This window comes from Pollachius pollachius, assembly GCF_949987615.1.
Source record: "Pollachius pollachius genome assembly, chromosome: 9".
NCBI classification, from domain to species: domain Eukaryota; kingdom Metazoa; phylum Chordata; class Actinopteri; order Gadiformes; family Gadidae; genus Pollachius; species Pollachius pollachius.
The window spans coordinates 10,289,160-10,314,325 of NC_136942.1; the positions used below are offsets into that span (position 1 = coordinate 10,289,160).

The 25,166-nt window shown below is 46.4% G+C and overlaps 1 protein-coding gene across 3 annotated transcripts in view; it reads left to right on the plus strand.

Annotated features, from left to right (window-relative positions):
- Positions 1-17,200, plus strand: part of taf3 (TAF3 RNA polymerase II, TATA box binding protein (TBP)-associated facto) — a 32,158-nt gene extending 14,958 nt beyond the window's left edge. For 2 of the 3 annotated variants that reach the window (XM_079743275.1, XM_079743274.1), the window contains exons 18-22: positions 1,372-1,500; positions 1,613-1,766; positions 1,849-1,954; positions 4,341-4,522; positions 6,569-7,709. In XM_079743275.1, the coding sequence (XP_079599401.1) occupies positions 1,372-1,500; positions 1,613-1,766; positions 1,849-1,954; positions 4,341-4,522; positions 6,569-6,687 (690 nt within the window). In that variant the 3' untranslated portion in view covers positions 6,688-7,709. Of the gene's footprint in view, positions 1-1,371; positions 1,501-1,612; positions 1,767-1,848; positions 1,955-4,340; positions 4,523-6,568; positions 8,027-8,243; positions 9,027-9,631; positions 9,875-10,829; positions 12,665-14,066; positions 14,150-14,604; positions 14,840-15,646; positions 15,754-16,082 lie in introns of those variants that run through there. The other variant, XM_079743276.1, reaches the window with a different exon arrangement.
- The last annotated feature ends 7,966 nt before the right edge of the window (positions 17,201-25,166 follow it).

Genomic DNA, 25,166 nt, shown 5'->3' on the forward strand with positions numbered 1-25,166 from the left:
GGTGCCCTTGCTGATGGAAGGAGGTTTTCACTCATAATCTCACGATACATGGCCCCATTCATTCTTTCCGTCATACGGATCAGACGTCCTGGTCCATTGGCAGAAAAACAGCCCCAAAGCATCATGTTTCCACCCCCATGCTTAACTGTAGGTATGGTGTTCTTTGGATGCAACTCAGCATTCTTTCTCCTCCAAACACGACGAGTTGAGTTTTTACCAAAAAGTTCTATTTTGGTTTCATCTGACCATATGACATTCTCCCAATCCTGTTCTGGATCATCCAAATGCTCTCTAGCAAACTTCAAACGGGCCCGGACATGCACTGGCTTTAGCAGGGGGACACGTCTGGCACTGCAGGATTTGAGTCCCTGGCGGCGTAGTGTGTTAGTGATGGTAGCCTTTGTTACTTTGGTCCCAGCTCTCTGGAGGTCATTCACTAGGTCCCCCCGTGTGGATCTGGGATTTTTGTTCACCGTTCTTGTGATCATTTTGACCCCACAGGGTGAGATCTTGCGTGGAGCCCCAGATCGAGGGAGATTATCAGTGGTCTTGTATGTATTCCATTTCCTAATAATTGCTCCCACAGTTGATTTCTTCACACCAAGCTGCTTACCTATTGCAGATTCAGACTTCCCAGCCTGGTGCAGGTCTACAATTGTGTTTCTGGTGTCCTTTGACAGCTCTTTGGTCTTGGCCATAGTGGAGTTTGGAGTGTGACTGTTTGAGGTTGTGGACAGGTGTCTTTTATACTGATAAAGAGTTCAAACAGGTGCCATTAATACAGGTAACAAGTGGAGGACAGAGGAGCCTCTTAAAGAAGAAGTTACAGGTCTGTGACAGCCAGAAATCTTGCTGGTTTGTAGGTGACCAAATACTTATTTTCCACCATAATTTGCAAATAAATTCTTAAAAAATCAGACAATGTGATTTTCTGGATTTTTTTTTTCATTTTGTCTCTCATAGCTGAGGTTTACCTATGATGAAAATTACAGGCCTCTCGTCTTTTTAAGTGGGAGAACTTGCACAATTGTTGGCTGACTAAATACTTTTTTGCCCCACTGTAATTATGTAATTATAAATGCAATAAAAGATTTGACAGTACATGCCCAATGGTTAACTACGATTTATTTGAAACTTTGGTAAACCACCCAAAAACCAGCAACGGTTGCTTCCTGCTTTATGGTGACAATATATAATATATTGAGCTCAATGAAAATAGTGGCCCACAATACTCTACTGTACTTTGTACTTGTGTTTCCACAGTGTAAATACCAACACTATCAAGCCAGTTCCCTGTAAAGGTGTTTTAGTACGATGTATTACATTAAGAAGTAAATGTCTAGATCTACGTAACAAATGTGTTTTTTAAAGGCACAATTGGAAGGTGCTGGCCATACTGAGGAACAACCATACCACTTCCTCCTGAGTAAGCAAATTTCCTCCTCATCGTTGCTCCTCATCATTCTAAAGAACGAAGACATCGCAGAGCACATCATTAAGGTAAGCAAACTGCTGGTAAAACAAGAGGGCATCGCTACATTAATGGTCAATATTTTATTAACCTAATGTAAATTCATGCAGAAAGTATCATGTGTATATATTGTCTTCATAGGTCCCCCATCTGCTGCAACTGAAGAAATCTGCAAATGTGCTGTTTGCTGGGATCGACCATCCAAAGGACATTGGAAACCTGACCCATCAAGACATCTTCAAGAAGGGAGGGTTCATCATGTTGGAAGGAGCCTCACTGGAATCCCTCAACTTTGGTAAGAACGCTTCTCTAAATACTGCCTTCTACTATTTGTCCTGTTATGAATATCAATTACAATCCTGACTTTCTGTCTGAAGGCCAAATGAAGGCATTGTTGGACTTATTGCAAGAGCTGAGCAGAAACGGGAAGTGGAAATGGATACTGCATTACAGAGACATTCGCAGGCTAAAAGAGAATTCAAGGTAGGCTGTGAAAGTACGCTTTAAAACATTCTTCTGTCTTCATTTATTCTGTTGCCCTATTTGGCACACACAGTTTTTGTTTATTTTCTTCAATATGGTAAATTCATCGTTATCATTTATTGTTAATCAAAGGTTGGTACTGTGGAGCAAGTAGTGATTCTACTCTGTGTGTACATTTTGTTGCAAGAAATCAAGATAATTCAAACATCATTACAGAACATGTCAGATTATTTTAAGTAGAATTGTTCCGATGCGATACCACTATCGGAAATTCTTCAGGTACTGCTCAAAATGGTATCGGCGTGTACGCAAGTCGATACGCTGATCCGATACAATCACATAACTAGCCAATTAACTACACAAGTCAAGAACATCACAAACACTACAGTGTTAAAGGAAACGAAAACAACACTTTTCCTGGGATTTGGGGTGTTGTTTTGGGTCTCTAGTGCTCCCACATGCATACAAACTTTGAAAAAAGTCTGTCCATGATTTGAGTGAGATATGCATTTCTGAAAGTACCCTGCCTACAGTTACCAAATGAGCGAGTCAGTTTCGGCGCCCCCTCCTACGTAGGAAGGGGGCACACTTTAATATTATTACCTCCCACTTCCCCACTCCCCTCCAATCAGAGCATAGCTAAGATTTTGTGGACCAGCAGACGAGCAGATCCGGCGGGGGGAACTCGGCGGCAGCTCAGCTCGGGGAATAGAATCCCTTTCTCTGCCGGACTGCCGCCGAAGCTTCGGCGGCAGTCCGGAGCAGGAGAAATGGAGGAGAAAGGGATTGTACTCCCGGAGCTGAGCTGCCGGACTGCCGCTTGGCAGCAGTCCAGCCGCCCTCGAAGCCGTCCGGCTGCTCCGGCGGTGTACTCCGGGAGCTGAACTTCTGCCGAAGCTGGCAGGCCCGGTGGTTTAAAAGAACGCCGCTTGGTAACGCTGCTTGGTAACGCTGTTATTTTTTCAGTAACGGGGTAATCGAACTAATTACCGTTTCCGTCGTTACAACGCCGTTACCGTTACTGTACGTTAAATGCGGTGCGTTACTATGAATTGATTGAATAAACTGCCTAATCCGAACGCACCCCTGGCTCCAAACACAAACTGCTAGTGAGGAGACCGGGGTGGTTAACAACGAGATAAGCGATTATGATTTTCTAAGGCAGAGTCATGTTTCATGGTAGCCAATCGGAGCCAGTGTTTTTACACGCAAGCCAGGACACGCGCGCCACACACACGCACACACCAAACAGATTGAATGAAGTAGCAGAAATGGCGAGTCCGGAGCAATCCGATGAAAAGTTGGCATTTTATGTAGTATTCACTAGATGTTCCACAGCCTTTGCAACCAAGCAAATTAAAATTCAGTTGGAAGTATATCATGGCCTTGAATGGGCAGTTCAACCATTTAACACATTAAGGCCAAGTGAAAACTGCTCAGAAAAATCCAAATTCTTTGACATATAGCAACTTTCTTTTTTTACAGTAACGCAAATAGTTACTTTCCCTGGTAACTAGTTTTATTATAGACTAATTCAGTTGCTAACTCAGTTACTTTTTGGAACAAGTAGTGAGTAACTATAACCAATTACTTTTTTAAAGTAACGTTCCCAACACTGTTCATAATATAATCTGAGGCGCACATAGCTTTTGGCCGTGATATTAGATATGTTATATAAATACCCACATATATATAATTATCATTATATAATATATATTATATAATAATAATTATATATAATATAATTATTATATTATATAGATTGAGAGCTCCAGGAGTCCGCTAACGGCAACAATCCCTTCTCCTCGATGCTGTTGTTCAGTCTGATAGCTCATTGGTCAATGGGCAGCAGCTCATTTGCATTAAAGCTACAGACACCAGAAACAGCGCATTCTGAAGGAACTGAAACAGAGGGGAATAGCGGTAGGCAAGATTTCATTTCCTAAAAGCTATTTCCAGCAAACAGCTTCAACACGTCGTCTCCGACCGACGTGCGTTCTAGCTACCAAGTCAGAAAAACATAGATTCTCATGCTAATCTACAAGAAAACCAATTTTTTATTGCAATTATAGATTGTAAAGCTAAATTATCTGTTCTGTCAACAGAAAGTGAACATTCTTAACATGGCTGTCATCGATACAGAACCCTTCAATAAGAACAACTGCTATTAGTAGTTACAATGCTAGATGCTGTACCGGTATATACTCGGTATCGGCTGATACTCAAGTATAGGAATTGGTATTGGGAGGGATTTTTTTTTTTCGGATCATCTCTTTTTTAGTTTTAAGGGTCTGATAAGAAGTGTTTCAAAAATCAATCTTGAAAATTCCAATAAGAGATACAGAGAACATTGGACATGAGATGTAAATCCTCCACCCTTCCCCAGATTCAATGCAGAGTCGATGGATAAGAAGAACCTGATGAAGAGCAGCCAGGAAACTGGAATAGTGGAGGTGCTGCCGTACCATGAGTGTGACCAGACCTGCAGACCCCACCCCCGCTATCTCAAGTGTCTGATGCAGCTTCAGGTCCAGAACATCACCGCCCGGTTCCCCGTGTTTGTAACCGGTAAGTGGGAAGGTTGTCATGTGGTTATTCTTTTCCCCTTTCTGCCCTTTCAAAATGATGAATGAATGAATCATTATCTTCCTGGCACTTAAGCTACACACTTATTGTATGTTGTACATCCTTGTATTTCAAAATAATACTTAGCATTGTGTAGCACCTTATCCTAGCTATCTTTGTTTACGGGGAATGGTTTAACCTAGCGATTGGTGGTGGCATTTGGTTTTATGAACCTTCGTAAATGTTAAGTCTTTAAATTAAACCTAAAGGTATGCACAGCCTTCTGCAGCAACTTTAAACGTTGAAAAGATTTGAGGATGTGAGTGAAGGACACCACCGTTGAGGTGGTGTCCTTCACTCACATGGCCACAGAGATCCGGTACCATTCACTTCTCAGAGGATTAGGGCCACATGTCAATTTGTAATCGAGTGCTGAGTTTAAAGTCAGTATTCTAAGATTATAATCTGAACTCAAAAAAAGATAATCACACAAGTATTGTTTTGAGTTCTGAGTTTAGTCAGAATTCTGAGATTAAAATCAGAATTCTGATTATAAACTCAGGATCAGAGTCAGAACTCCAAAATAAGAATCAGATGTGGCCCTAATCCTCTTCCGTAGTTTCCACTACTTTCGCCATTTAGTGACATTTTTTAATTCAAAGACACAGTTTAAAAATACAATTTGATGCATTTTATTAAGGAGCAGGCATCCTGCTAAAAGTTGCCTACAGGTGGAAGGTAGAGATGGGCGATATGGCCTAAAATCCATATTGCGATATACATTGCAGCCTCTTGCGATAACGATATATATCACGATAGAAAATCATAAAATACATAGCTGTAGGGTCTATGTAGGTTACATAGACCCTAAGGAAAGCCAAACTGCTAAATGTATTTAAAAAAAAGAGAATTATAGTATGTCATTTCGAGAACATTTATTGTGAAACACTGTAATCATACAACATAATGTTGCAGATAAATAAAATTAGTATTGGGTTTCTTTCCTTTAGTGCAAACCATTCTAAAAGGCACTACACTTAGTTTAAGTCCTTGGTTCTTAAATGCCACCCAAGATGCAGAGAACAGGAAAAACGGGTGTCTTTCTAGATAAGGAACAGACACTGTACTGACAATTAGAGATGGGCATGATTAATTGATGATCGATCATTGATTGTTAAGTTTTTTGTCGATTACGTGATATTTTTAACCATCAAAAGGAGGTTGACCCAGCCGGAGAGGTGGTCTCGGAGACGTTGCTCAACATGGAGCAGAGGAGACGGAACGTCTTTTGGATATTTGGGTCCGATATCCAAAAGACATTCCGTCTCCTCTTTGCTCCATGTTGAGCCACCACCCGACGGTCCGACAAAGGCAAGTTAAAAGTATGCTGGAAAACATAACTTAAAAATTCCGATGCATTTAACACATTCCGAGTCAGGATGAGGGAGAAGGAGTTGGACCAGTCCGCAGATCAATGTATATCACCCTGGATATCCATGATTGTTGACTTTCACCGGTGCTTCCCCCCCCCCCCTTTTTCTTTAACGCTTTACAACGTCCCAGACCTTTTTGTCCAATGATTTAACCCATTCAGACCGGATCACGCATCTGTGCGTGTTTACCTTTAAGACCGGATTGCGCATCAATGCGTGTTTACCATTAACCCATTTGTACCGGCTGCGCGGAGCAACATTGTATCTACTAGATACAATGTTGCGCCGCACAGTAGCTGGTACAAATGGGTTAAGGTTCTTAGCACACATGCATGTTTGTTGACGAATTCTGGCACTGTTGCGAAAATTGCAATGTGAAAAGGAATTGCATCAAACCAAAAATTAAACATTGTATTTTGCGTCATCAACATGCATTATCGCGATAGAATTAAAATCTCTATCGTAGGCCATTTTTGTATCGTTTATATCCTATATCGTTTATCGCGCATTACTAGTGGAAGGTAGAGTTGGTGGTTTTAACTCAGAACCTTCTGGGAGTCAATCGCTATCCTGCCAATGTTCTATCATAACATGAACATTTTCTCTCCGTTCACAGATATAACTAATCCAACGGAGGACAGATCCTTTGAAAGACATGGAATTTTAACCATGAATATTAACACTCTGCTGAATGTAATTGAACGTGAAAACTTTTCTCCAAGTACTAATGTTTAAGACTCTCATAGTGGTGGCTATGTCAACAAGATACATGTAAATTATCTTTCTTAGACTGACGTGATTAAATGCTGTACTTAAACTACAATACCTCACTGTTACTAATTCTACCTACTATCATCCTAGAGATAGGGTTAGGGTTCCAGTTGATACATCAACTAGAACGTTACTGCTAGAACTACAGCTTCGAGGAGGTGTATATTTTCATTTTTGTATGATTAAAGTTTTACGACGAACAAATCAAATGTATAAAATAAAATGGCTGCGTTTCTATTTTATATCTTCAACTGAATCCTCAACAAAGCTACTTTAGTGATGTCATTGGTTCAGGTTCTCTGAGCTGTTACCTGCTTCGGGTGGGTTCGAGGTACAAAGATTAAACCTGGCCATAGCATAGGCCACTGTGATGTGTTATGTATTAAAGAAGCTCATTCTTCTAGCAAGAAAGAAGACCACAGTGGCCTGGTGTACGAGGGACATGCTGCTTGATTCTGTTCAAGAATTGTAACCAAAAGCTACTAAGCCAAAGACGCCGGTTTTATTGGGTCACGTCACACAAAGTTGGCTACCGCTAGCTCCAGCCTGGGTTCCTGTCTGGTATCAGAGCAGGAAGGACGGGGGTCAGACTGGGGGTAGGACGAGGACCAGGACGGGGATCAGGGCCAGGTAGGACGAGGATCAGTCCTGGGGTAGGACGGGGACCAGGACGGGAAGGACGGGGATAGGATGAGGACCGGGACGGGGATCAGGGTTGGGCCAGTGGTGAACCTTCCGTGTCCCTCACCATAGGGCCAGCAGATGAGAAGGGCAACATGTCAACAACTTCCACTGGCCTGTGTTAGCAGCTAGTTTCTCGTTTCGGGTGTGATTCTGTTCAGAAAGGTTTACTTACACATGGACCAAATCTTTATTGAAACAGCTTGTGGTAAATGGGAGAACCACAGCTGGCTGTGACTGAATGCTGCGGTTTCCTTTTACATATTCATCTGTCTAATCCGGTTAATAAACCTTTGTTCTTTGTCTGTTCTGTCTGCCTCAGATTCTTCGGAACCATATCTCATACGAATGCACTATGACGCTTAAAGCACGAATGTTTTCCATATTCCGCTTGGGTATGTTGGTAATCTGAGCTAACTTCCTGAAGCTGGCGAATTTGGGGGAAAACCACAGGCATGTTGTTTGGAAAAATGGAGGGTTGATTGCGGAAGTCCCCGGTTTGGAGACAGCTGCACTCCCTGCCGGTCATACACCGTCAGCGCAGGTTGAAGACCCGCACCGGGTCCTCATGGACTGGGGAGGGTCCGGATGGGTTCATGGGACAGCGGACGGCATTCAGGAAGTAGGCCTCACTTACATGTTTAATTAAAGTTAATTCTGTGTTATTTGTTACTTTGCATTTTAAGTTATCCAATCATTTAAGATAGGCATGAAATGAAATAGCCTTGTTTGTTACGCAAAACACACAAATAATTCGGACTAAATGTTGATCATAACAAAACACATTAATGTGGATGTTCACCATTTGATATTTAGTAGGAGTCTGCTTTGCTTCGCAGGCCGTCCCGTTCAGAGGAGTCATCTGAGCCAGCTGTCAAGGGGGCACGGTGCGACCACAGCCATTTAGGGACATGTCCATTCTAGATTGCTCTGGGTTCAATTCTTCCGAACCGAAAGAAATGGAGAAGTAAGACACAGTGACACACAGCAGGACGTCCGCTTTCCTCTCAGTGGTAGCAGCAGGCAAATGGCAATTTGAAAACAACTTTACTGACTTTTGCTGAATCCCAATTGTTATGAATATAATATTTACAATGTCTGATTAGGAGCTTCCGATAACAATACTTTATTCCGTAAAAAATAACAAAGAAAACAAACTTAAAGGTTGTTACTGCGCAAAGCCAACGGACGACGAACCTCTCGAACACCCCGTAGTCCAGCGCGCACATTCTGCGCATGCGCACCCGTCGTTTTCGGGGACGGGTCTGTGTCGATGAAGTCAAGATGGCGGCCCTGGCAAAAGCGCCAATACATTCCCTAAAATAGAAGTCAAACCGCACCTCTACATCGACATTTAACGAACCCCGATGCGGGTTCTCCCGTCCCGTGAATACCGGAAGCATGTTCGGGGACACAGAGTGACAGGAATAATACCGTAAAAGGAGCCCGCGGCGCGATGTGCGAGAGCTACGCCCGCTCGCTGCTGCGCGTGTCGGTGGCGCAGATCTGCGCGGCGCTGGGCTGGGACGCCGTGCAGCTCACCGCCTGCGACCTGCTGGCCGACGTGTTGCACAGATACCTGCAGCAGCTGTCCAGAGGCTGCCACCGCTACTCAGAGCTCTGTAAGTGTGTGCTTGTGTGGGTGTGAGTGTGAAAGAGATGGAGAGGGAAAGAGAGAGAGAGTGTGTGTGTGTGTGTTTTTGTGTGTGTGTGTGTGTGTGTGTGTGCGTGTGCGTGTGCGTGTGTGTTGACGTTCAGGTGACGGATAAAATAGACGAGCTTGTTTGTTTTTATCCGCGGTCCCGCCGTCCCGCTCTCGGACCAGCGCCCCCTGTGGGGAGGCCTGGTGGTGGAGGCAGGGATGGGGATGTCAGAAAGTACAGTAGCTGGCTTCTCCCCGCGTTTTTATTAATGCAGTGTTGGTTGTGAATACACAAGCTGAGTGTATATAGATTGAACGCTAACCTTATTGGGTGATGAGTAAAACGCTGTAACCATGAAAGTCTCTCTTCCATGAGTCTACGTTAAAGAAATCTTGCGGTATCAAACTTTTATGAACTCCCCCTGAACCGATGTTTAAAACCATTTCATCAGCTGTAGGTTAATCGCAAATACAATAAACATATCCTCATTTCCGTTAGGGAGTGAACCAACAAGTTAAGCATCCTTTCTAGTCACTATAAACACAGCTGTCACTCATGTAGTCGGTTTTTGTGCTCCCTGTCAGATGGCCGGACGGACCCAGCCCTGGACGACGTGGGCCAGGCCTTCAGGCTGCTGGGGGTCAGCCTGAGTGAGCTGGAGGACTACGTGAACAACCTGGAGCCTGTGAGCTTCGCCCACCAGACACCTCTGTTCCCCATCACCAAGAACAACGTGCTGCAGTTCCCTCCGCCCGGAGCCCGCGAGGCTGAGGAGAGGAAGGAGCACATCCCTGACTACCTGCCTCCCCTGGTCTCCCTGCACGAGGGTAGGTCCTTCAAAGATCTTCATAATTCTTCATGGTTCTTCAGAGTCATTACTAGTTCTTCATTGTCTGCCAATCACAAACTCATCCATTGGGATAGGCCTCTTGATCTATTCTATCTATTCTAGTCGTTTAGTGGTTATTTTATGCAACTGTCGAAAGAAAAGCAAAGACCAGTGTTGTTGTGGACGCCCAATACGTTATCTTCACGTGTCTCTGACCAGAAACCAGGCTTTTGTTGACGTTTGAGATGCACGTGTGAAACAGCTGATCATTTCATGTTGTGGGCCATAAATCTGTTGTTATTCTTCAAATCTCGACAATATGACCGTGAGGAATCAGTCTGCAAAATGAGCTGGCACCATGATGCTCTCATAACGATGTCAGGGCGTTTAAGAAGTGTACTGCTATGGCAATCAGCAGGGTCTACATAAGTCCTGTCACGACGTACGAATACCAACCCGATCTGTCCATAACCGCGCTTTACTCACTATTCTTTATGCGCTTCGTCTGTTGCAACCAACAGGTCTTCCGGTTCAATTTAAAACATCCTATATTTCTTTTTTTGTTTACTTTCAACCCGCTCTATCCCTTAATAGTGAGTGTTGAGTTGATTATCAACCAAGGCTCTTGTAAACAGATAGCACGAGAAAAGCCAGCACCACCAAGGCTAATCCAAAACATACTTCCATGATACGCGTGTGACTGTCTGCAGGGTGACATGGCGCTAGATATTTGAATTTCTGATCGTATCAGAAGGTGTTTGGACTTTTAAAATGCATGTAAACATCTTAGTCCGACCGACATCGGAACAAAATCGGACTATAACGGACCTCCCATAATCGGATAAGAACATTAGTGATGGGGTTTAAAAGCCTGCATGACTGGACCATGTTTATGATGTTTCTCCATCAGCTGATTCCCTCATGTTCCTCTGCTCACTGTTTATCCTCTGCAGAAGAAGAAGAGGAGGAGGTCCTCCCGGACATGGGCACCTCTGCCGAGGCCATGCAGGTTCCCCTGGAGGACGACGAAGACGACCTGGAGGACGAGGAGGCGGTCAACGACGAGAACCACCCGCTGAAGCGCCACCTGGACAGCCCCGACGCCGCCATGGGCATGATGCCCACCTCCAAGCGGCCGCGCCTGCACCCCGGCCTCAGCCCCGAGTGGGGGGTTGAGCCCCGCGAGCCCCTCACCTCCCTCAACCCCCAGCGCCTGCCCCCCGGCGTGCTGGCCTCCCACGACAGCCTGGGCTCCCTGTCCCCGGAGATGCCCTCCGGGGCCCCGCCCTCCTTCAGGCCGCTGCCCCCCGCGCCCCGACACGCCGACCACAAGTCCCACTCCACGCCCTCGAGGAAGAGCAAAGGGTCGTCCCCGGGCCGACAAAGGACTAAGTCCCCGAAGGGGGGCAGCTCGGGGGCCCCGGGGGGCGGAGCACTCTGCTCCCCCAAGTCCTCCAAGGACCGGAAGAAGTCCCCGGGCCGGACCAAGAGCCCCAAGAGCCCGAAGATCAGCTCCTCCAAAGGACAGCCGCCGCCGCCCGGCAAGACAGACACGCCGCCCAAGCTGCCCCCGCTGGTACTGAGCGAGAGGATGGGTAAGGAGAACATCCACACGCACCAGAGCGGCTCGGAGGAGGGCGGGGCGGGCGACGGCGGCTCGGAGGACGCGGAGCCCGACGACCAGGCCATCGAGGAGTCCATCGACGCCGTCATCGCCCAGGCCTGCGCCGAGCATGAGCCCGACCCCTTCGCCTTCTCCTCGGGCTCCGAGTCGGAGAGCAACGGCTTTTCCAGCCCCCGGCGGCTCACCATCATGGAGCCCTGCATCACGCCCAAGCTCATCCTCGGACCCCCCCTCTCCAGTAAGGACCACTCCACGCCGCTGCACCTGGGCCCCGGGAATTGGACCATGGACGACTCCATCAACGAGGTGCTGCGGAAGGTGAACCAGGGTGGACCGGGGGCGGCGATGGCGGCTCCTATGCCCCAGCTGAACCAGGACTACCTGTCGTCGGGCTCGCCCTCGCCGCCCACGCCCGAGCCCGCCCTGCTCAAGGCGCTGGAGGAGAAGATCAAGACGCCGCCGCTGTCACTCCCACCGCCAGCCGACGTCAAGAAGAAGCTGAAGAAGGAGCTGAAGACCAAGCTGAAGAGCAAGAAGGAGAAGGACAAGCCAAAGGACAAGGAGCGGGCCAAGCTGAAGGAGAAGAGCAAGGAAAAGAGCCGGGACAAGGGCAAGGAGCTCGCCAAGGAGGCCAAGCTGGCACCCTGGAAGGAGGACGCGGAGCTGCTGTTCAGCCACCCGCACTGTGCACTGATGCCAGAGGCCCCGCCCGCCAAGATCAAGTCCAAGGAGGCGGACGGCTCGGGCCGCAAGGACAAGGAGAAGCACAAGGACAAGAAGAAGGACAAGGAGCGCAGCAGCAAGAAGGACAAGGCCAAGAACAAGGACAAGGGCAAGGAGGAGAAGCAGAAGCTGTCGGCCCTGGCGCCGTTCGGCCTGGCCGACCTGCCGCCCCTGTTCAGCCCGGCCGGCTGCCTGCGCCTGCCCCCCATGTTGCCCCCGCTGCCCCCCGTGCTGCAGGAGAAGGAGGCCAAGGGCGGCAAGGAGAAGGACAAGAAGAAGGACAAGAAGGAGAAGAAAAAGAAGAAGGACAAGGAAAAGGAGCGGGAGAAGGCCCGGGAGAAAGAACGGGAGAAGGAGGAGAAGAAGAGGGAGAAGGAGCGCGAGAAGGAGAAGCGGGAAAAGGAGAAGGAGAAGGCCAAGGAGAGGATCCGACTGGAGAAGGTGAGCGTCTCCTGTGGGCTGTGGGACCGCGTCAGACGACCGGGGATGATGACGGTCCTGTGATGATACGTTCATGTGATGATACGTTCAAGTGATGATACGTTCATGTTATGATGATACGTTCATGTGATGATACGTTCAAGTGATGATGATACGTTCACGTGATGATGATACGTTCATGTGATGATACGTTCACATGATGATACGTTCACGTGATGATGATACGTTCATGTGATGATACGTTCATGTTATGATGATACGTTCATGTGATGATGATACGTTCACGTGATGATGATACGTTCACGTGATGATGATACGTTCATGTGATGATATGCTCATGTGATGATGATACGTTCATGTGATGATACGTTCACGTGATGGATACGTTCACGTGATCATTACGTTCACGTGATGATGATACGTTCATGTGATGATACGTTCACGTGATGATGATACGTTCACGTGATGATGATACGTTCACGTGATGATGATACGTTCACGTGGTGATGATACGTTCACGTGGTGATGATACGTTCACGTGATGATGATACGTTCACGTGATGATACGTTCACGTGATGATGATACGTTCACGTGGTGATGATACGTTCACGTGGTGATGATACGTTCACGTGATGATACGTTCATGTGATGATGATACGTTCACGTGATGATACGTTCACGTGATGATGATACGTTCACGTGATGATGATACGTTCACGTGATGATACGTTCATGTGATGATGATACGTTCACGTGATGATACGTTCACGTGGTGATGATACGTTCACGTGATGATGATACGTTCACGTGGTGATGATACGTTCACGTGGTGATGATACGTTCACGTGGTGATGATACGTTCACGTGATGATGATACGTTCACGTGATGATGATACGTTCACGTGATGATGATACGTTCACGTGATGATACGTTCATGTGATGATGATACGTTCACGTGATGATACGTTCACGTGATGATATGTTCATGTGATGATACGTTCACGTGATGATGATGCGTGCATGTGATGATACGTTCACGTGATGATGATGCGTGCATGTGATGATACGTTCACGTGATGATACGCTCATGTGATGATGATACGTTCACGTGATGATAAATCGTTCACGTGATGATTACGTTCATGTGATGATGATGCGTTCATGTGATGATAAATTGTTCACGTGATGATTACGTTCATGTGATGATGATGCGTTCGTGTGATGATGCGTTCATGTCATGATACGTTCATGTGATGATGATGCGTTCACGTCATGATACGTTCATGTGATGATGATGCGTTCATGTCATGATACGTTCATGTGATGATGATGCGTTCATGTCATGATACGTTCATGTCATGATACGTTCATGTGATGATACGTTGTGTTCTGCTCTCCAGGTGAAGGTGGACGTTCCGGCCTCTCTGCCTTCCCCGGTCATCCCCCGACTGACACTCAGAGTGGGGGCCGGCCAGGACAAAATGTACGTATCTATATCAACCGATAGGCTTTGCTACAGCATACATGGTAAATGGTAAACGGACTGCATTTATACAGCGCTTTTCTAACCTGTGGCCACTCAAAGCGCTTTACAACACTGCCTCACATTCATCCAATCATGCACACATTCACACACCGACGGCGGAGTCGACCATGCAAGGAGACAGCCAGCTCGTCGGGAGCAGTCAGGGTGAGGTGCCTCAGGGACACCTCGACAATCGGGGATAGAACTACCAACCTTCCGGTTACCCGCCCACCCGCTCTACCTCCTGAGCCACATGCCGCCCTTGCCCCTAGGAACTCTTCATATTTCTCTTCAGTCGTATTTGTCTCTGATGCACCAGGGCCGTGACGCAGCCCTGGCAACCTGTGTAACATCTAGAACGTCCTCGGTTTACTTCTGGTCATGTGATGTCCTGTTGCTCTCTGTCCCCCTAGCGTCATCAGCAAGGTGGTTCCGAGCGCGGAGCCCAAGGCGCCGGCCCCCAAGGCCCCCACGCCGAAGGCTCCGCCGCCCAAGGCAGTCCCGCCCCCCCGCCCGCGGTCACCCCCACCGCCGCCCCCCGTTGTGATCCCGCCCCTCATGCTGCCCCCCATCTCTCTACTGGCCGCCGCCAGCTCCCTGAAGACGCCGGTGCGCAGCGTGGTGACGGAGACCGTCAGCACCTACGTGGTGAGAGGCCGTGCTTTTATTCTGAAGGGAGAAGGAGCCGATTCCGACGCCGCAAGCCCCTCCTCTTTGGAATAGATGGGAAACATGTCCCCTTATTATAGTCTGTAGTTTCCCTTACTCTACGTAAGGGATAATGGATCTAGTGCCGGTCATTATTGGAAATAAGCCTTGACAGTTCACAAAGTGTGTCTTTTTACAATTTATTTGTTCGTAGTGTTGATCAGCAGAGAAACCGCCACTTAGCAACCGAATACGCTGGGGTTGATAAGTTATCGCACTACTTCTGGAGTGCCATGAAAGACGAGAATCAGAGGCAAAAAATCCTCTTTCCTTGACGGGGGTCAATTATGCTTAGCAACGGTCAATTATACAAAAGTAATTGACAGCCGAATGTTGGGAATGCCCATTCAAGTGAATGGAGCATTCTACAGCATTAAGAAGAGCGGTGTAATAAGCCTAAATAATCCAACATTTAGCAATGTGTATCATCTTACCCTAGCTATCTTTGTTGTATACGGGGAATGGGTTAACCTAACGGTGGTTACTGCTTTGCACTTGGTTCTATGAACATCCTTACTGTACCGACAGCGATTTATTTTTGTTTCTTTCTTCAGATAAATGTACTTACTGTGAGTTGCTTTTGATAATGGCGTCTGCTAAAAGGCCATGAATCTAGATGTCAAGTGTAGAGTAACGTGCTGCCAAACCAAGAGCAGTTCTTTGTTCTAACGACCGTCTCCAGTGAACGATGGTCTCCTCGTTAAATGGCTGCTCACACGTTCTCCTTTGATAACGTTCTCCCTCCAGATCCGAGACGAGAGCGGGAACCAGATCTGGATCTGTCCCGGGTGCAACAAGCCCGACGACGGGAGCCCCATGATCGGGTGCGACGGATGCAACGACTGGTACCACTGGTAAGACCTCCATCTTGTGTATCAATAAACCATGGCTCATTCATAATGAATAGGACTGTTCAACGAGGATCAGACGATGAACTGCTGCCGTTTGTCACAACGTTCAAGCCTTATTTATATTTAGCTCTATTAATATACAACAATATACAATGTATCCTTAATGCTAAGGTACAGATGGCACCTCTCAGTATATTTATTAGTTTGTTTTAACTCAAGAGTTCAACCCTCACTCAATATACTTAGATATAGATTTGGTGTCCGTGACCTGTAGTGGGGTGTGTGTGTGGACCCCCCTGTGACCCCCCTCCCGTCTGTCCTCTATTTTCCAGGCCCTGTGTGGGCATCCTCACCGCCCCCCCGGAGGATCAGCAGTGGTTCTGTGTTAAATGTACCAGCAAGAAAAAGGACAAAAAACACAAGAAAAGAAAACACAAACTCCATTGAGACTATGCCGATTTTTTTCGCGCCATTGTACGTTTGACACTGATTTGGCGGGGGGGGGCAGCATGGCTGATCAACCTGCAGCTCACTTCCTGTTCACCCTGGTGAAATAAACCAGCCGCTGTTAATGGACCGTTTGTATAAGAGAAGAAGAGTGAGCTGAGGCCAGCGATCGCCCCCCTCCCCTCGTCTCCCATCCTTTGGTTCTCTTGTGTTTTTACACACTGCCCTCACCTCGTCAGGATTACTGGGTTTCAGTTTCGAGTCGGTGCTGGGCTGCTTGTTGATGATAGGAGTCTAAACTTAGCCACGGTTTACTGGAAAATAACCCAAGAATGATCTCCATGAAGTGCATTGTTATATATGATTTTGATGTGTTTAACGTTACCACAAAAAAAGAATTGCAGCAAATTTTCCATTTCAACTCAACAGTTACCTGCAGTATCATGACATACACATGTCATGTGTATATTAAGAGAAAATGATGGCATTGGTTATGAGTGTGTGTGTGTGTGTGTGTGTGTGTGTGTGTGTGTGTGTGTGTGTGTGTGTGTGTGTGTGTGTGTGTGTGTGTGTGTGTGTGTGTATAAAGGTGTAAATACTAACTTCAAAGCAAGGTGGGATTTGATCTTCAGATCCTCACTTGTTAAATCCATTTTCAGATATTGGTTTTAACCCGAATGATTTTCTGTAATTCCTGTACATTTTTTAAATTGAAAGTTAGTATTTTTATTTGTTCTTCCGAGGGTTTGTTGCAGACGTGTGCTCCAGCTGTGCTCCAGCTGTGCTTGTAACGAAATTAATTTTGCTGATGTTTCAATATTAAAGCTCAACCTTCAACACGTGAATCTCATTATCATAACAGCATCCGGTAGATTTTCTATACACATTTTTTGTATCTTTTTTTTTTTTATTTATCTTTAGATCATACAAAGCACTGTTTCTGATTTGATCGCGAGTTTGTAATGACTGATTTCTTTGCTTCATGAAAATACATCAGAAATATTCCAACAAAGCCAGTGTCAGACCTGAAGTTTTGTTTCCACTACACAACCCTTTAAAACGCATAATAACACACAGGTTATTTTTGGGCAAAAAAAATCAGGGCAAGTGTGGATTGTAGATGGAAAATTGCTCTGTCAGGGAGATTCATAAATTCAAATGATTGCAATATAATCTTATAGCTTACTCCATCCTTGAATTCTTTGTACTGTTGCTTAAATGATAACCCGATTTGTTTATTCATCCAATTTTTATAATCCTTTAATGGTTTTAGGGCTAATACTGATCAAATAAATTTTTCATAAATGGTCTTTTCATAGTTTCAAGAAGGTATGTTTTTTTTCGGTTTCAGTTACCTGACAAGCAGTCAAGAGTTCTGTGCTAATTTTAAGACAAACCAAGCCAATTTAAGAAATAACTTAAAAATAACTTAAGCGATTCTAAACTCGATGGACCAAACCATTATGTCTGCTATATCACAGAATTGATCCTCGGCAGTTGCATTCTAAACTTGTACATGCAGTACCCCTAACGTCCATATGGTGTCAGTGTTCCAGCACGGAGAGGGAGCGGGCCTAAAAGCCTCTTCAACGTTTCTCCAGCCCGCAGAGAGCAGTGTTTCAGCCTCAGCCTTGCACCTGTCACCATTCAGTCAAACGTTTATTTCCAGGCCAACCTTTGGAGCAGTGTGGGCTGTGGTGAACGTCTGAACGTTAATGTTGGTTTTCACCCCCACACACCTGTCATTCGTCATTGTGAACTTAAATAGATAGTCTAAACCTAGAAGGAAAGTCAGAATTAGAGCTTTAATTACAAGTTGAATACTCTCAATTAAATCCAACATATTGCATGTAAAGCCAGACAGACTCTTCATTGTAGAACACACATTGCAAACAGTAACATTTCCTCCCAACAGCAAGAATCTTTCTGTGAAATATTCATGTATCACAAAGAAGCTGTGGCCTTGTGTGGGTTTGCGACCGGAGACCAAAGGCAAGCAGAGGTCTCTTCCGATAATATCACCAGACCAAGAGGAAGTCATATTTCACTGCAGAGCAGAGAAGCGGAAGAGAAAGGCTTCTTTAAGAGTTGCAGAGTCTCCAGATGACAAACCAAAGCACACGCGCACACACACACACACACACACACACACACACACACACACACACACACACACACACACACCTCCGCTGGCTTTAACCAGGTTTGGTTTGCACCCCAGCGCCGCTCACCTACACAGCGGGGAGCGTGTTCTTCCAAATCCAAATCTACCACATTACGCAGAAAAACCAAATTCTTGTTCTTAGGTGAGATCCATAAACGTTACACCGATGTGAGATGTCTCAAAGGTCGCGGATACAGGAGCACTCCCCCCCCCCCCCCCCCCGTCTCACTGCCGTCCCTCCTCTCGTCTATCAATCACAGCTTATTACCGGCATCCGTCTGATCATAAATTCTCCACACCAGGGTATGTTGAACAACTCCTGCAACGACAGGGCCTGCAAATGCATGCCATTAAGCGCAAAGTGTCTTTGCTCTTATCGTCTGATTCTACACAGCTATATCAAGCTCTGTCTTTTTCTGCCTTCTGAACAGAAGATTTGAATAATTATCAACATCGCTAAATATGTCAACAGTCAATACTCATTTTGTCTGTTTTTCATACGTGTTTTTCCCATTTTGCAGAACAACACAAACCACATGACGGGCGGGTGATGGGTCCTGTGAGAGCACAGGTGTGGAGGGGGAGCTCTGGGCTGTTCTCAGAGCGGCTCCGAGGCCCGATGTCAACATGTGGTGTCATTAGAGCTGATCACTTGACAAGCATGGCTGCTCGTTTGGCCTCACAGCAGCGGTGCCAAGAAAACATAGTTCACTCATTTCCTTCCCCTTTACGAGAAACCTACACACAATTATAGCATCAGTGCAACATAAATTATAACAGGGACAAAGTATTGAATACATTATACATAGTAAAGTACAGTGTCCAATGCACTGGAACCAACCACAGGTCTGAGATCTGCTGCTCAAGTCCCTTCACAGCTCCATTACCGCGTCTCACGGTCAGGCTCTTAATTGCATGTGGGACTCATGACCTTTGGTCCGCGTGACGTCCAGCCAGCGGTGTGTCTCTCACGGGGGATCAGAGCACTAGTCTCTACTTGGGCCTGTGGCACCAGGAACGCTAAGCCCCAGTACTACTGCAAAGAGCGGGATTTAAACATCAGCCTTTAAAATATTCATGTCAGTGGAAAGAGTCTCGGAGTCAGGCCCTGTTAGTAATGGAGGGAATGTGGAGACGTGTGCTGAAGAAGGCTAGAAAGGAATGCGTCGACTTCGGTTTTTATTGTGCGTTATAGACAATCGTACCTTGTGTCAGCGTTTAGCTGCTGCTCGGCACCGTGTGCCATTTACATACTAGAAGCATGCCGGCACAGAGAGACCACTACAGAGCATGTGTTTACAACATGGGAGTAGAGCACAGGACAGATTTAAATGCGTACAACAATGCATACACTTAGCGCCATATACACACGATCTATAGATAGGTTCAATAAATAATGTACACATTTGCATGCATAAACACAATAGGCCGCATGTTTTAATGGCGAGTAAAGAACAAGGAGTTGCAGAGTTATGTAATCCTTACCTCACTCTTTTTACTTTCTCAACCTCATCCCCCCCCCCTTCAGACAGACCGTACCGCAGGTACACTGAGATGTTACCGAGCAGCCAGGGAGCTGAGCGTGTTCATCATCGCCACCTTACTATTACACCCTTGATGAGCTGTGCTCTCACCTTCCTCCTCCCCGTCCACACCTCCACCTCACGGGGCACGCCTCGGTCCTCGGCCGTGCCACAGCCAGGTATTGTCGATCTGACTTCCAGGGTTTGTTTCGGCAGGGACTTACATTCACATTTACATTCAGGGCATTCAGCAGACGCTTTTATCCAGAGCGACTTACAATAAGTACATTTGTCAGAAGAAGGACGAACAACAATATATCACTGTCGGTACAGTAAGGATGTTCATAGAACAAAGTGCCAAGCACTAACAATCGTTAGGTTAACCCATTCCCCGCATACAACAGAGACAGCTAGGATAAGGCGCGACACGATGCTAAGTACTATTTCTAAGTGAAAGGACGTACAACATACAATTAGTGCGTACATTAAGTGCCAGGATGTACAACGTAATATAAGTAGGAGGGGTGGGAGAGGGTGGCTATGAAGAGTCTAGGTGAACTCTGAACAGCCAGCTTGAAGGACCAGCCTGCGGCCACAGATGAAGCAGAGCTGGAGATGAGCTTGTTCTGTGTCAAGTTCCTGACCCGGCGAGATGGAGTCGATTTACAGGACGTTAGTACAGCAGTCCACGTGAGAACATTCTCCCAGAGGCAGTGGGGGTACAGGCAGTCTGTGGACGGACCAAACAGGATGTTTGGTTTCCGGATGTAACCATAGCTGCTGTGAGTTATGTCAGACTTCTCCACTGACAGGTTACGCAGGATCTCCATGACAACTTTGTTCCAAGATCGGTGACCTCCCCTTCATCCAATAAACTCACCTTCATCCGATGTATGCACCCTCATCAAATTAACTTGCCATCATCAGAAGAACACATGATCATCCAATGAGGCCGTCTCTGAGGAACTCACCATCATCGAATTAACTCACCATCTTCTGAAGAGCTCACCATCATCCGATGAACTCTCCACCATCATCAAATGAACTATCATCCAATGCAGTGAACATCATCCAATGAAGTCACACTCATAGACTGAGGGATCACCACATGTGACAGCAGCACCTGCCCCCGTTAGCCAGCCGCTATATTTATATAACTGTTGAGGCCGCGCACGTGCATTCTGCCTCCCGTTTGAATTAGCCTCCGCCATCATCGCAATTTTAATTTCTTTGTGTAAACAGTCTGGTTGTACCAGGGCCAATTCAGGCATCACACATCAGTAGACGACGCAGCACAAGACAGGGAAGAAAGAAGGGGAAATGATTAAGGCCTCATCTTATCGCTAATGTTGCGTTCCTCTAATGGAGCTGAACCCCTATTAGGGAACCGAGACGGCGGCCCCCCCGGGGGGATGGCAGAGGTTGAAGTGACACCTCCCATCTAAACTGTTGGGCTAATGTTATCGTTGCAGCTTAGCAGAAATGATGGTGAACATGCAAATGTTCCGCGTTGTATGGAGAGCATGTGTTTATGTAGCCACACACGGGCCCTGAACACTCCACGCACACACGCCTTTGTGTCCTGCACCTTTCTCAGTAGTTCTGCCTGAAAGGCAATTTTTTTTTTTTTTTTATTGTTGTTTTTTTTACTCACATGCAAATTGCTGCTCCACAAAGCCTTTGATGGAACGGAAGGCTGTGTGCTTCAGAGAAGTGCTTTGGATCTCGCGATCTGTTTGTTTGAGTGTGTGTGTGTGCTTCTGTGTGTGTGTGAAGCTCTGCTATCAGGGGAAGGACTGGGGAACACTTTCTCCTGTTTTGGAAGAACCAGTTTTAACGTTTTGCACATGCGACGCATGCACAGACACATGTCACATTTTTGCAGCGCACACTATTCCAAACCAAAGCAGTATGGGGAGGGCCCTGGGGCGTAACGGGCCCGCCAACGGTGGAATACCTAGCCGTGGATCGCAGGCCTTTCCACAGCCATTCTCATTGACCATAGGATAACAAGCACAAAGAAAAGTCCAGAGAGCGATTATGTAATCACCCTGCTTGGGAACATAAATGAATGCCATCAAAGATGGCTGCTCACAGATTTAGCAGAAGGCTATCTTTACCTCCTCTGTCTGGCTATAATGGTGACATCAGAGCGCATACAGCCTGTTCTCTCTGCATTTCAGTGGATTATTGCCAAACTCCTGGCATGGTGGGAATGTCACACATGTGGTGGTCCTGTCTGTCATGAGGTTGGCAGTAAAGCAGTCTGTGGTCCAACAATGACAGCAGACTGCTCTAGAGGGGACAGGGCTCCTCATAGACACCTCGGAAACAGGTGTCCTCGAACCACTTAATAGTATAATGCTGTATCTATAATGGACCCCATGGACACAGCTGACAACAATACAAGTAGAAAAACAAACCATTGTCTTGCTGGCTCTCTCCTCCTCTCTCTGTGTTTACACGGGCCTTACCGGGCTCACACCAGGCAAGGCGAGCGACCGGGTGCAAGTGGATGGGTGCTCATATACAGGGCTGATATTTCTATCCGGTGCCAGTATTTGCTCTCATTTTCCCTCATTCCGATCGCAAGCTTACATTGTTCAAGTCCAAGTCCCCCCCCCCCCCCCCCCCGCACTCTGATAGGATTGTCAATTAGTGGAAAGGAAAGTGCTTCTGCTGGGGCGGCCAGCTCTCCAGCAAGCGAACTGGGCCGCGGCGTTGGACACAGGCTCCACAATGCATTAGCACACGATGAGCTGTCAGGCAGGATTATTTCAGCCACGCCAGTCAGTGGAGGGGGTGGGCGCGCTCTGCTGCACTAAAGCGAGGAGAAAGAGAAGGGGGCGGGAGAGAGAGGCGCGGAGCAAAGTGGGAGAGAAACGCACAGTGTGGGTAGAGAGAGGAGGAAAGGAAAAGTGGTCATTGCACAAGGTGGATTTCTGTTTTGTCCGGAGCACCAATGTTGGAACACTCCTCCGAGCTGGCGCTGGTGCAGAGTTTGTACGTCAACAGCATGCGCTGTCCCCCGTCCGCGGCCGGCGTCTCTGTCGGCGACGAGGACCTGGCAGTAAGGTACGTGGTGGGCTAGGCCCCCCCGTTCAACCGTCTAGGGCTGGCTGAGCTGGGAGCTGAGCCGAATCACTGCTGCCTCTTTGTGTGCAGGATGGAACAGGATGTGTGGCTGTTTTTCATTTGAAGAATTGGGCCATGCCGTGTGTTATTGTCATCTTTTGTCATTTGTGGTATGTGTTTGGAAAGATGATCATATCTAGGAATATGAGAATGTTCTGAATACATGTTATCTCCTGAATAAAGAGAATGGGTTAGTTGTGTGTTACTGAAGGCTGTTTGTGTTTGTTTAGTGTTGGATGGACAATGGTGTTTACGTTTTAAAGTAACATCTTGTTTGCTCTTTATTTACCTCCTGTGAATGTCTGCTCATCTTTTTCCACGTGGGGAACAAACAAGTCCTTACATGGGCTATAAAAAAGAGGATCCAAGTCAATAATGCAGGGGCTCTTGTGAATAGGAAAAAACCAAACCAAACTGGGAAGAAATGCTCATTGAAACGACCAACATCTCAGCATACACCTTAGATAAATCAAAATATGAGGATCCTTTTATTAAAATGTGACGTTTATTTTTTGTAAGACAACGGTACAAAGGAAGATGGCGTTAATGTGTGTCTCATCAACACTTATCTGGAACTGTTCCTTCAGAAAAGTTCCTGTTCCCCATTTTGAGAGATTTGGTTGCCATTCGGTGAGCTCTGTTATGTTAGTCCTGAGAGCACAAGACTAGAAGCTATTCCACCAGATTCTAGGAGACAGAGACACGAAATAAATGATGTAGCCCAATTAGGTTGCGGCTGCCCTATTTTTACATGACCTGTTTAGGTCCTGCGTGTGTGGGAGTGAGTGTTAGAGTAGTGGATGAATTGATTTGTAAGACTGCAGAGAAAAAACCTTTGATGTCAAACACACAAAAGCAGCCTACGTGTGGCGGATTATGATTGGATTACAATAGTTTTAATTCGAGATTAAGAACCAGATTTGAGCGGGAAGGTCCTGTCAACAGGGCTGTAGACCCACGTTATCCATCCCAACAAACAAACAAATATCTCCCACAGATATCCCAAACCCTCCACACACTCAATCAATGGGGTGGACACAACAGCATCCAAATTCCACCGAAGGCATACGGTGTCTGTGTGTTCCCGCTAAAGCCAGAGACCAAACACAGTCTATTTACCACAGTCCAGATCCTTTCACATCAAATGTATTCAATGAGCTCCCTCGAGATCAAGGCGGGAGGCAATATGGGGATGTTTGAAAAGGGATGGCGCTCTTCTGTTTTTTTTGGCCTTTTTAATGAAACCTGAAGCCCCAGGGAGGTTTACACTTGCTTTTTATAGCTCTCCCTCTCTCCATCTTCAAGGCAATGGCTGTTATACACTGTGATGTTTGAACGTACAGCAAAATAGGTCACACGTCACATTATACAAACCTCTTTAGAAGTCAGTTATGTATAGCACTGGGGTAGAGCTGCCCAAAGAGATCGCTATGGAGACAAGGATGAAGTCAGATTTCATAAACGAGCTCCATCTTAACCCGGGTTATGAATAATATTTTTAATTAGGCCGCTGCTGAACCAGAAAGGACTGGTTTGATAATAACACTAGACTATGACAAGACTGCACCCCTATCACCCCCTCCTCCCATAATGTGGGAGAGGCCTCGCCCTACAAGTCCCGGCTCAACAAAAGAAGGCCGACTCCCCCTCCCCCATGTTCACAACAGCCATTATACAAAAGGTAACATGGCCTTTGACCCCGCTGAAAGGCGGAATCCAAGTTGCCAGATAAACAACTGCGGTTTAATGATGTCGTATGTGCGGTGAACTAAATAACTTAACTAAATGCAAAACTGCAATGCATATCGTAATTGATAAAACCTATTAAAACAGCTTTTCCTTCTTATTGGTTCAATATTAAAAATAAATATAAAAAACGGTAGGCGGTAGTGAAAGCTGCAGCGCCAAATAAACACAGTGCGGGACATTTCTTCTCACTTAAGAGGTTTGCGACGTCCATAAAACGTTATAAAGATTCCGTTTTACCTTTCAATGCGCGACCAGGTCCAAATAAGTTGGCCAGTGACGGATATTTAACGAAAATAACGATCGACTGTCTCCAAATCACCGAGCGGGCTGTCAGAGCGTGGTTTTCATACCGTGCGTAAAGCTGTGCGTAAAGACCACGCCTCTGCCGTTCTGCAGCT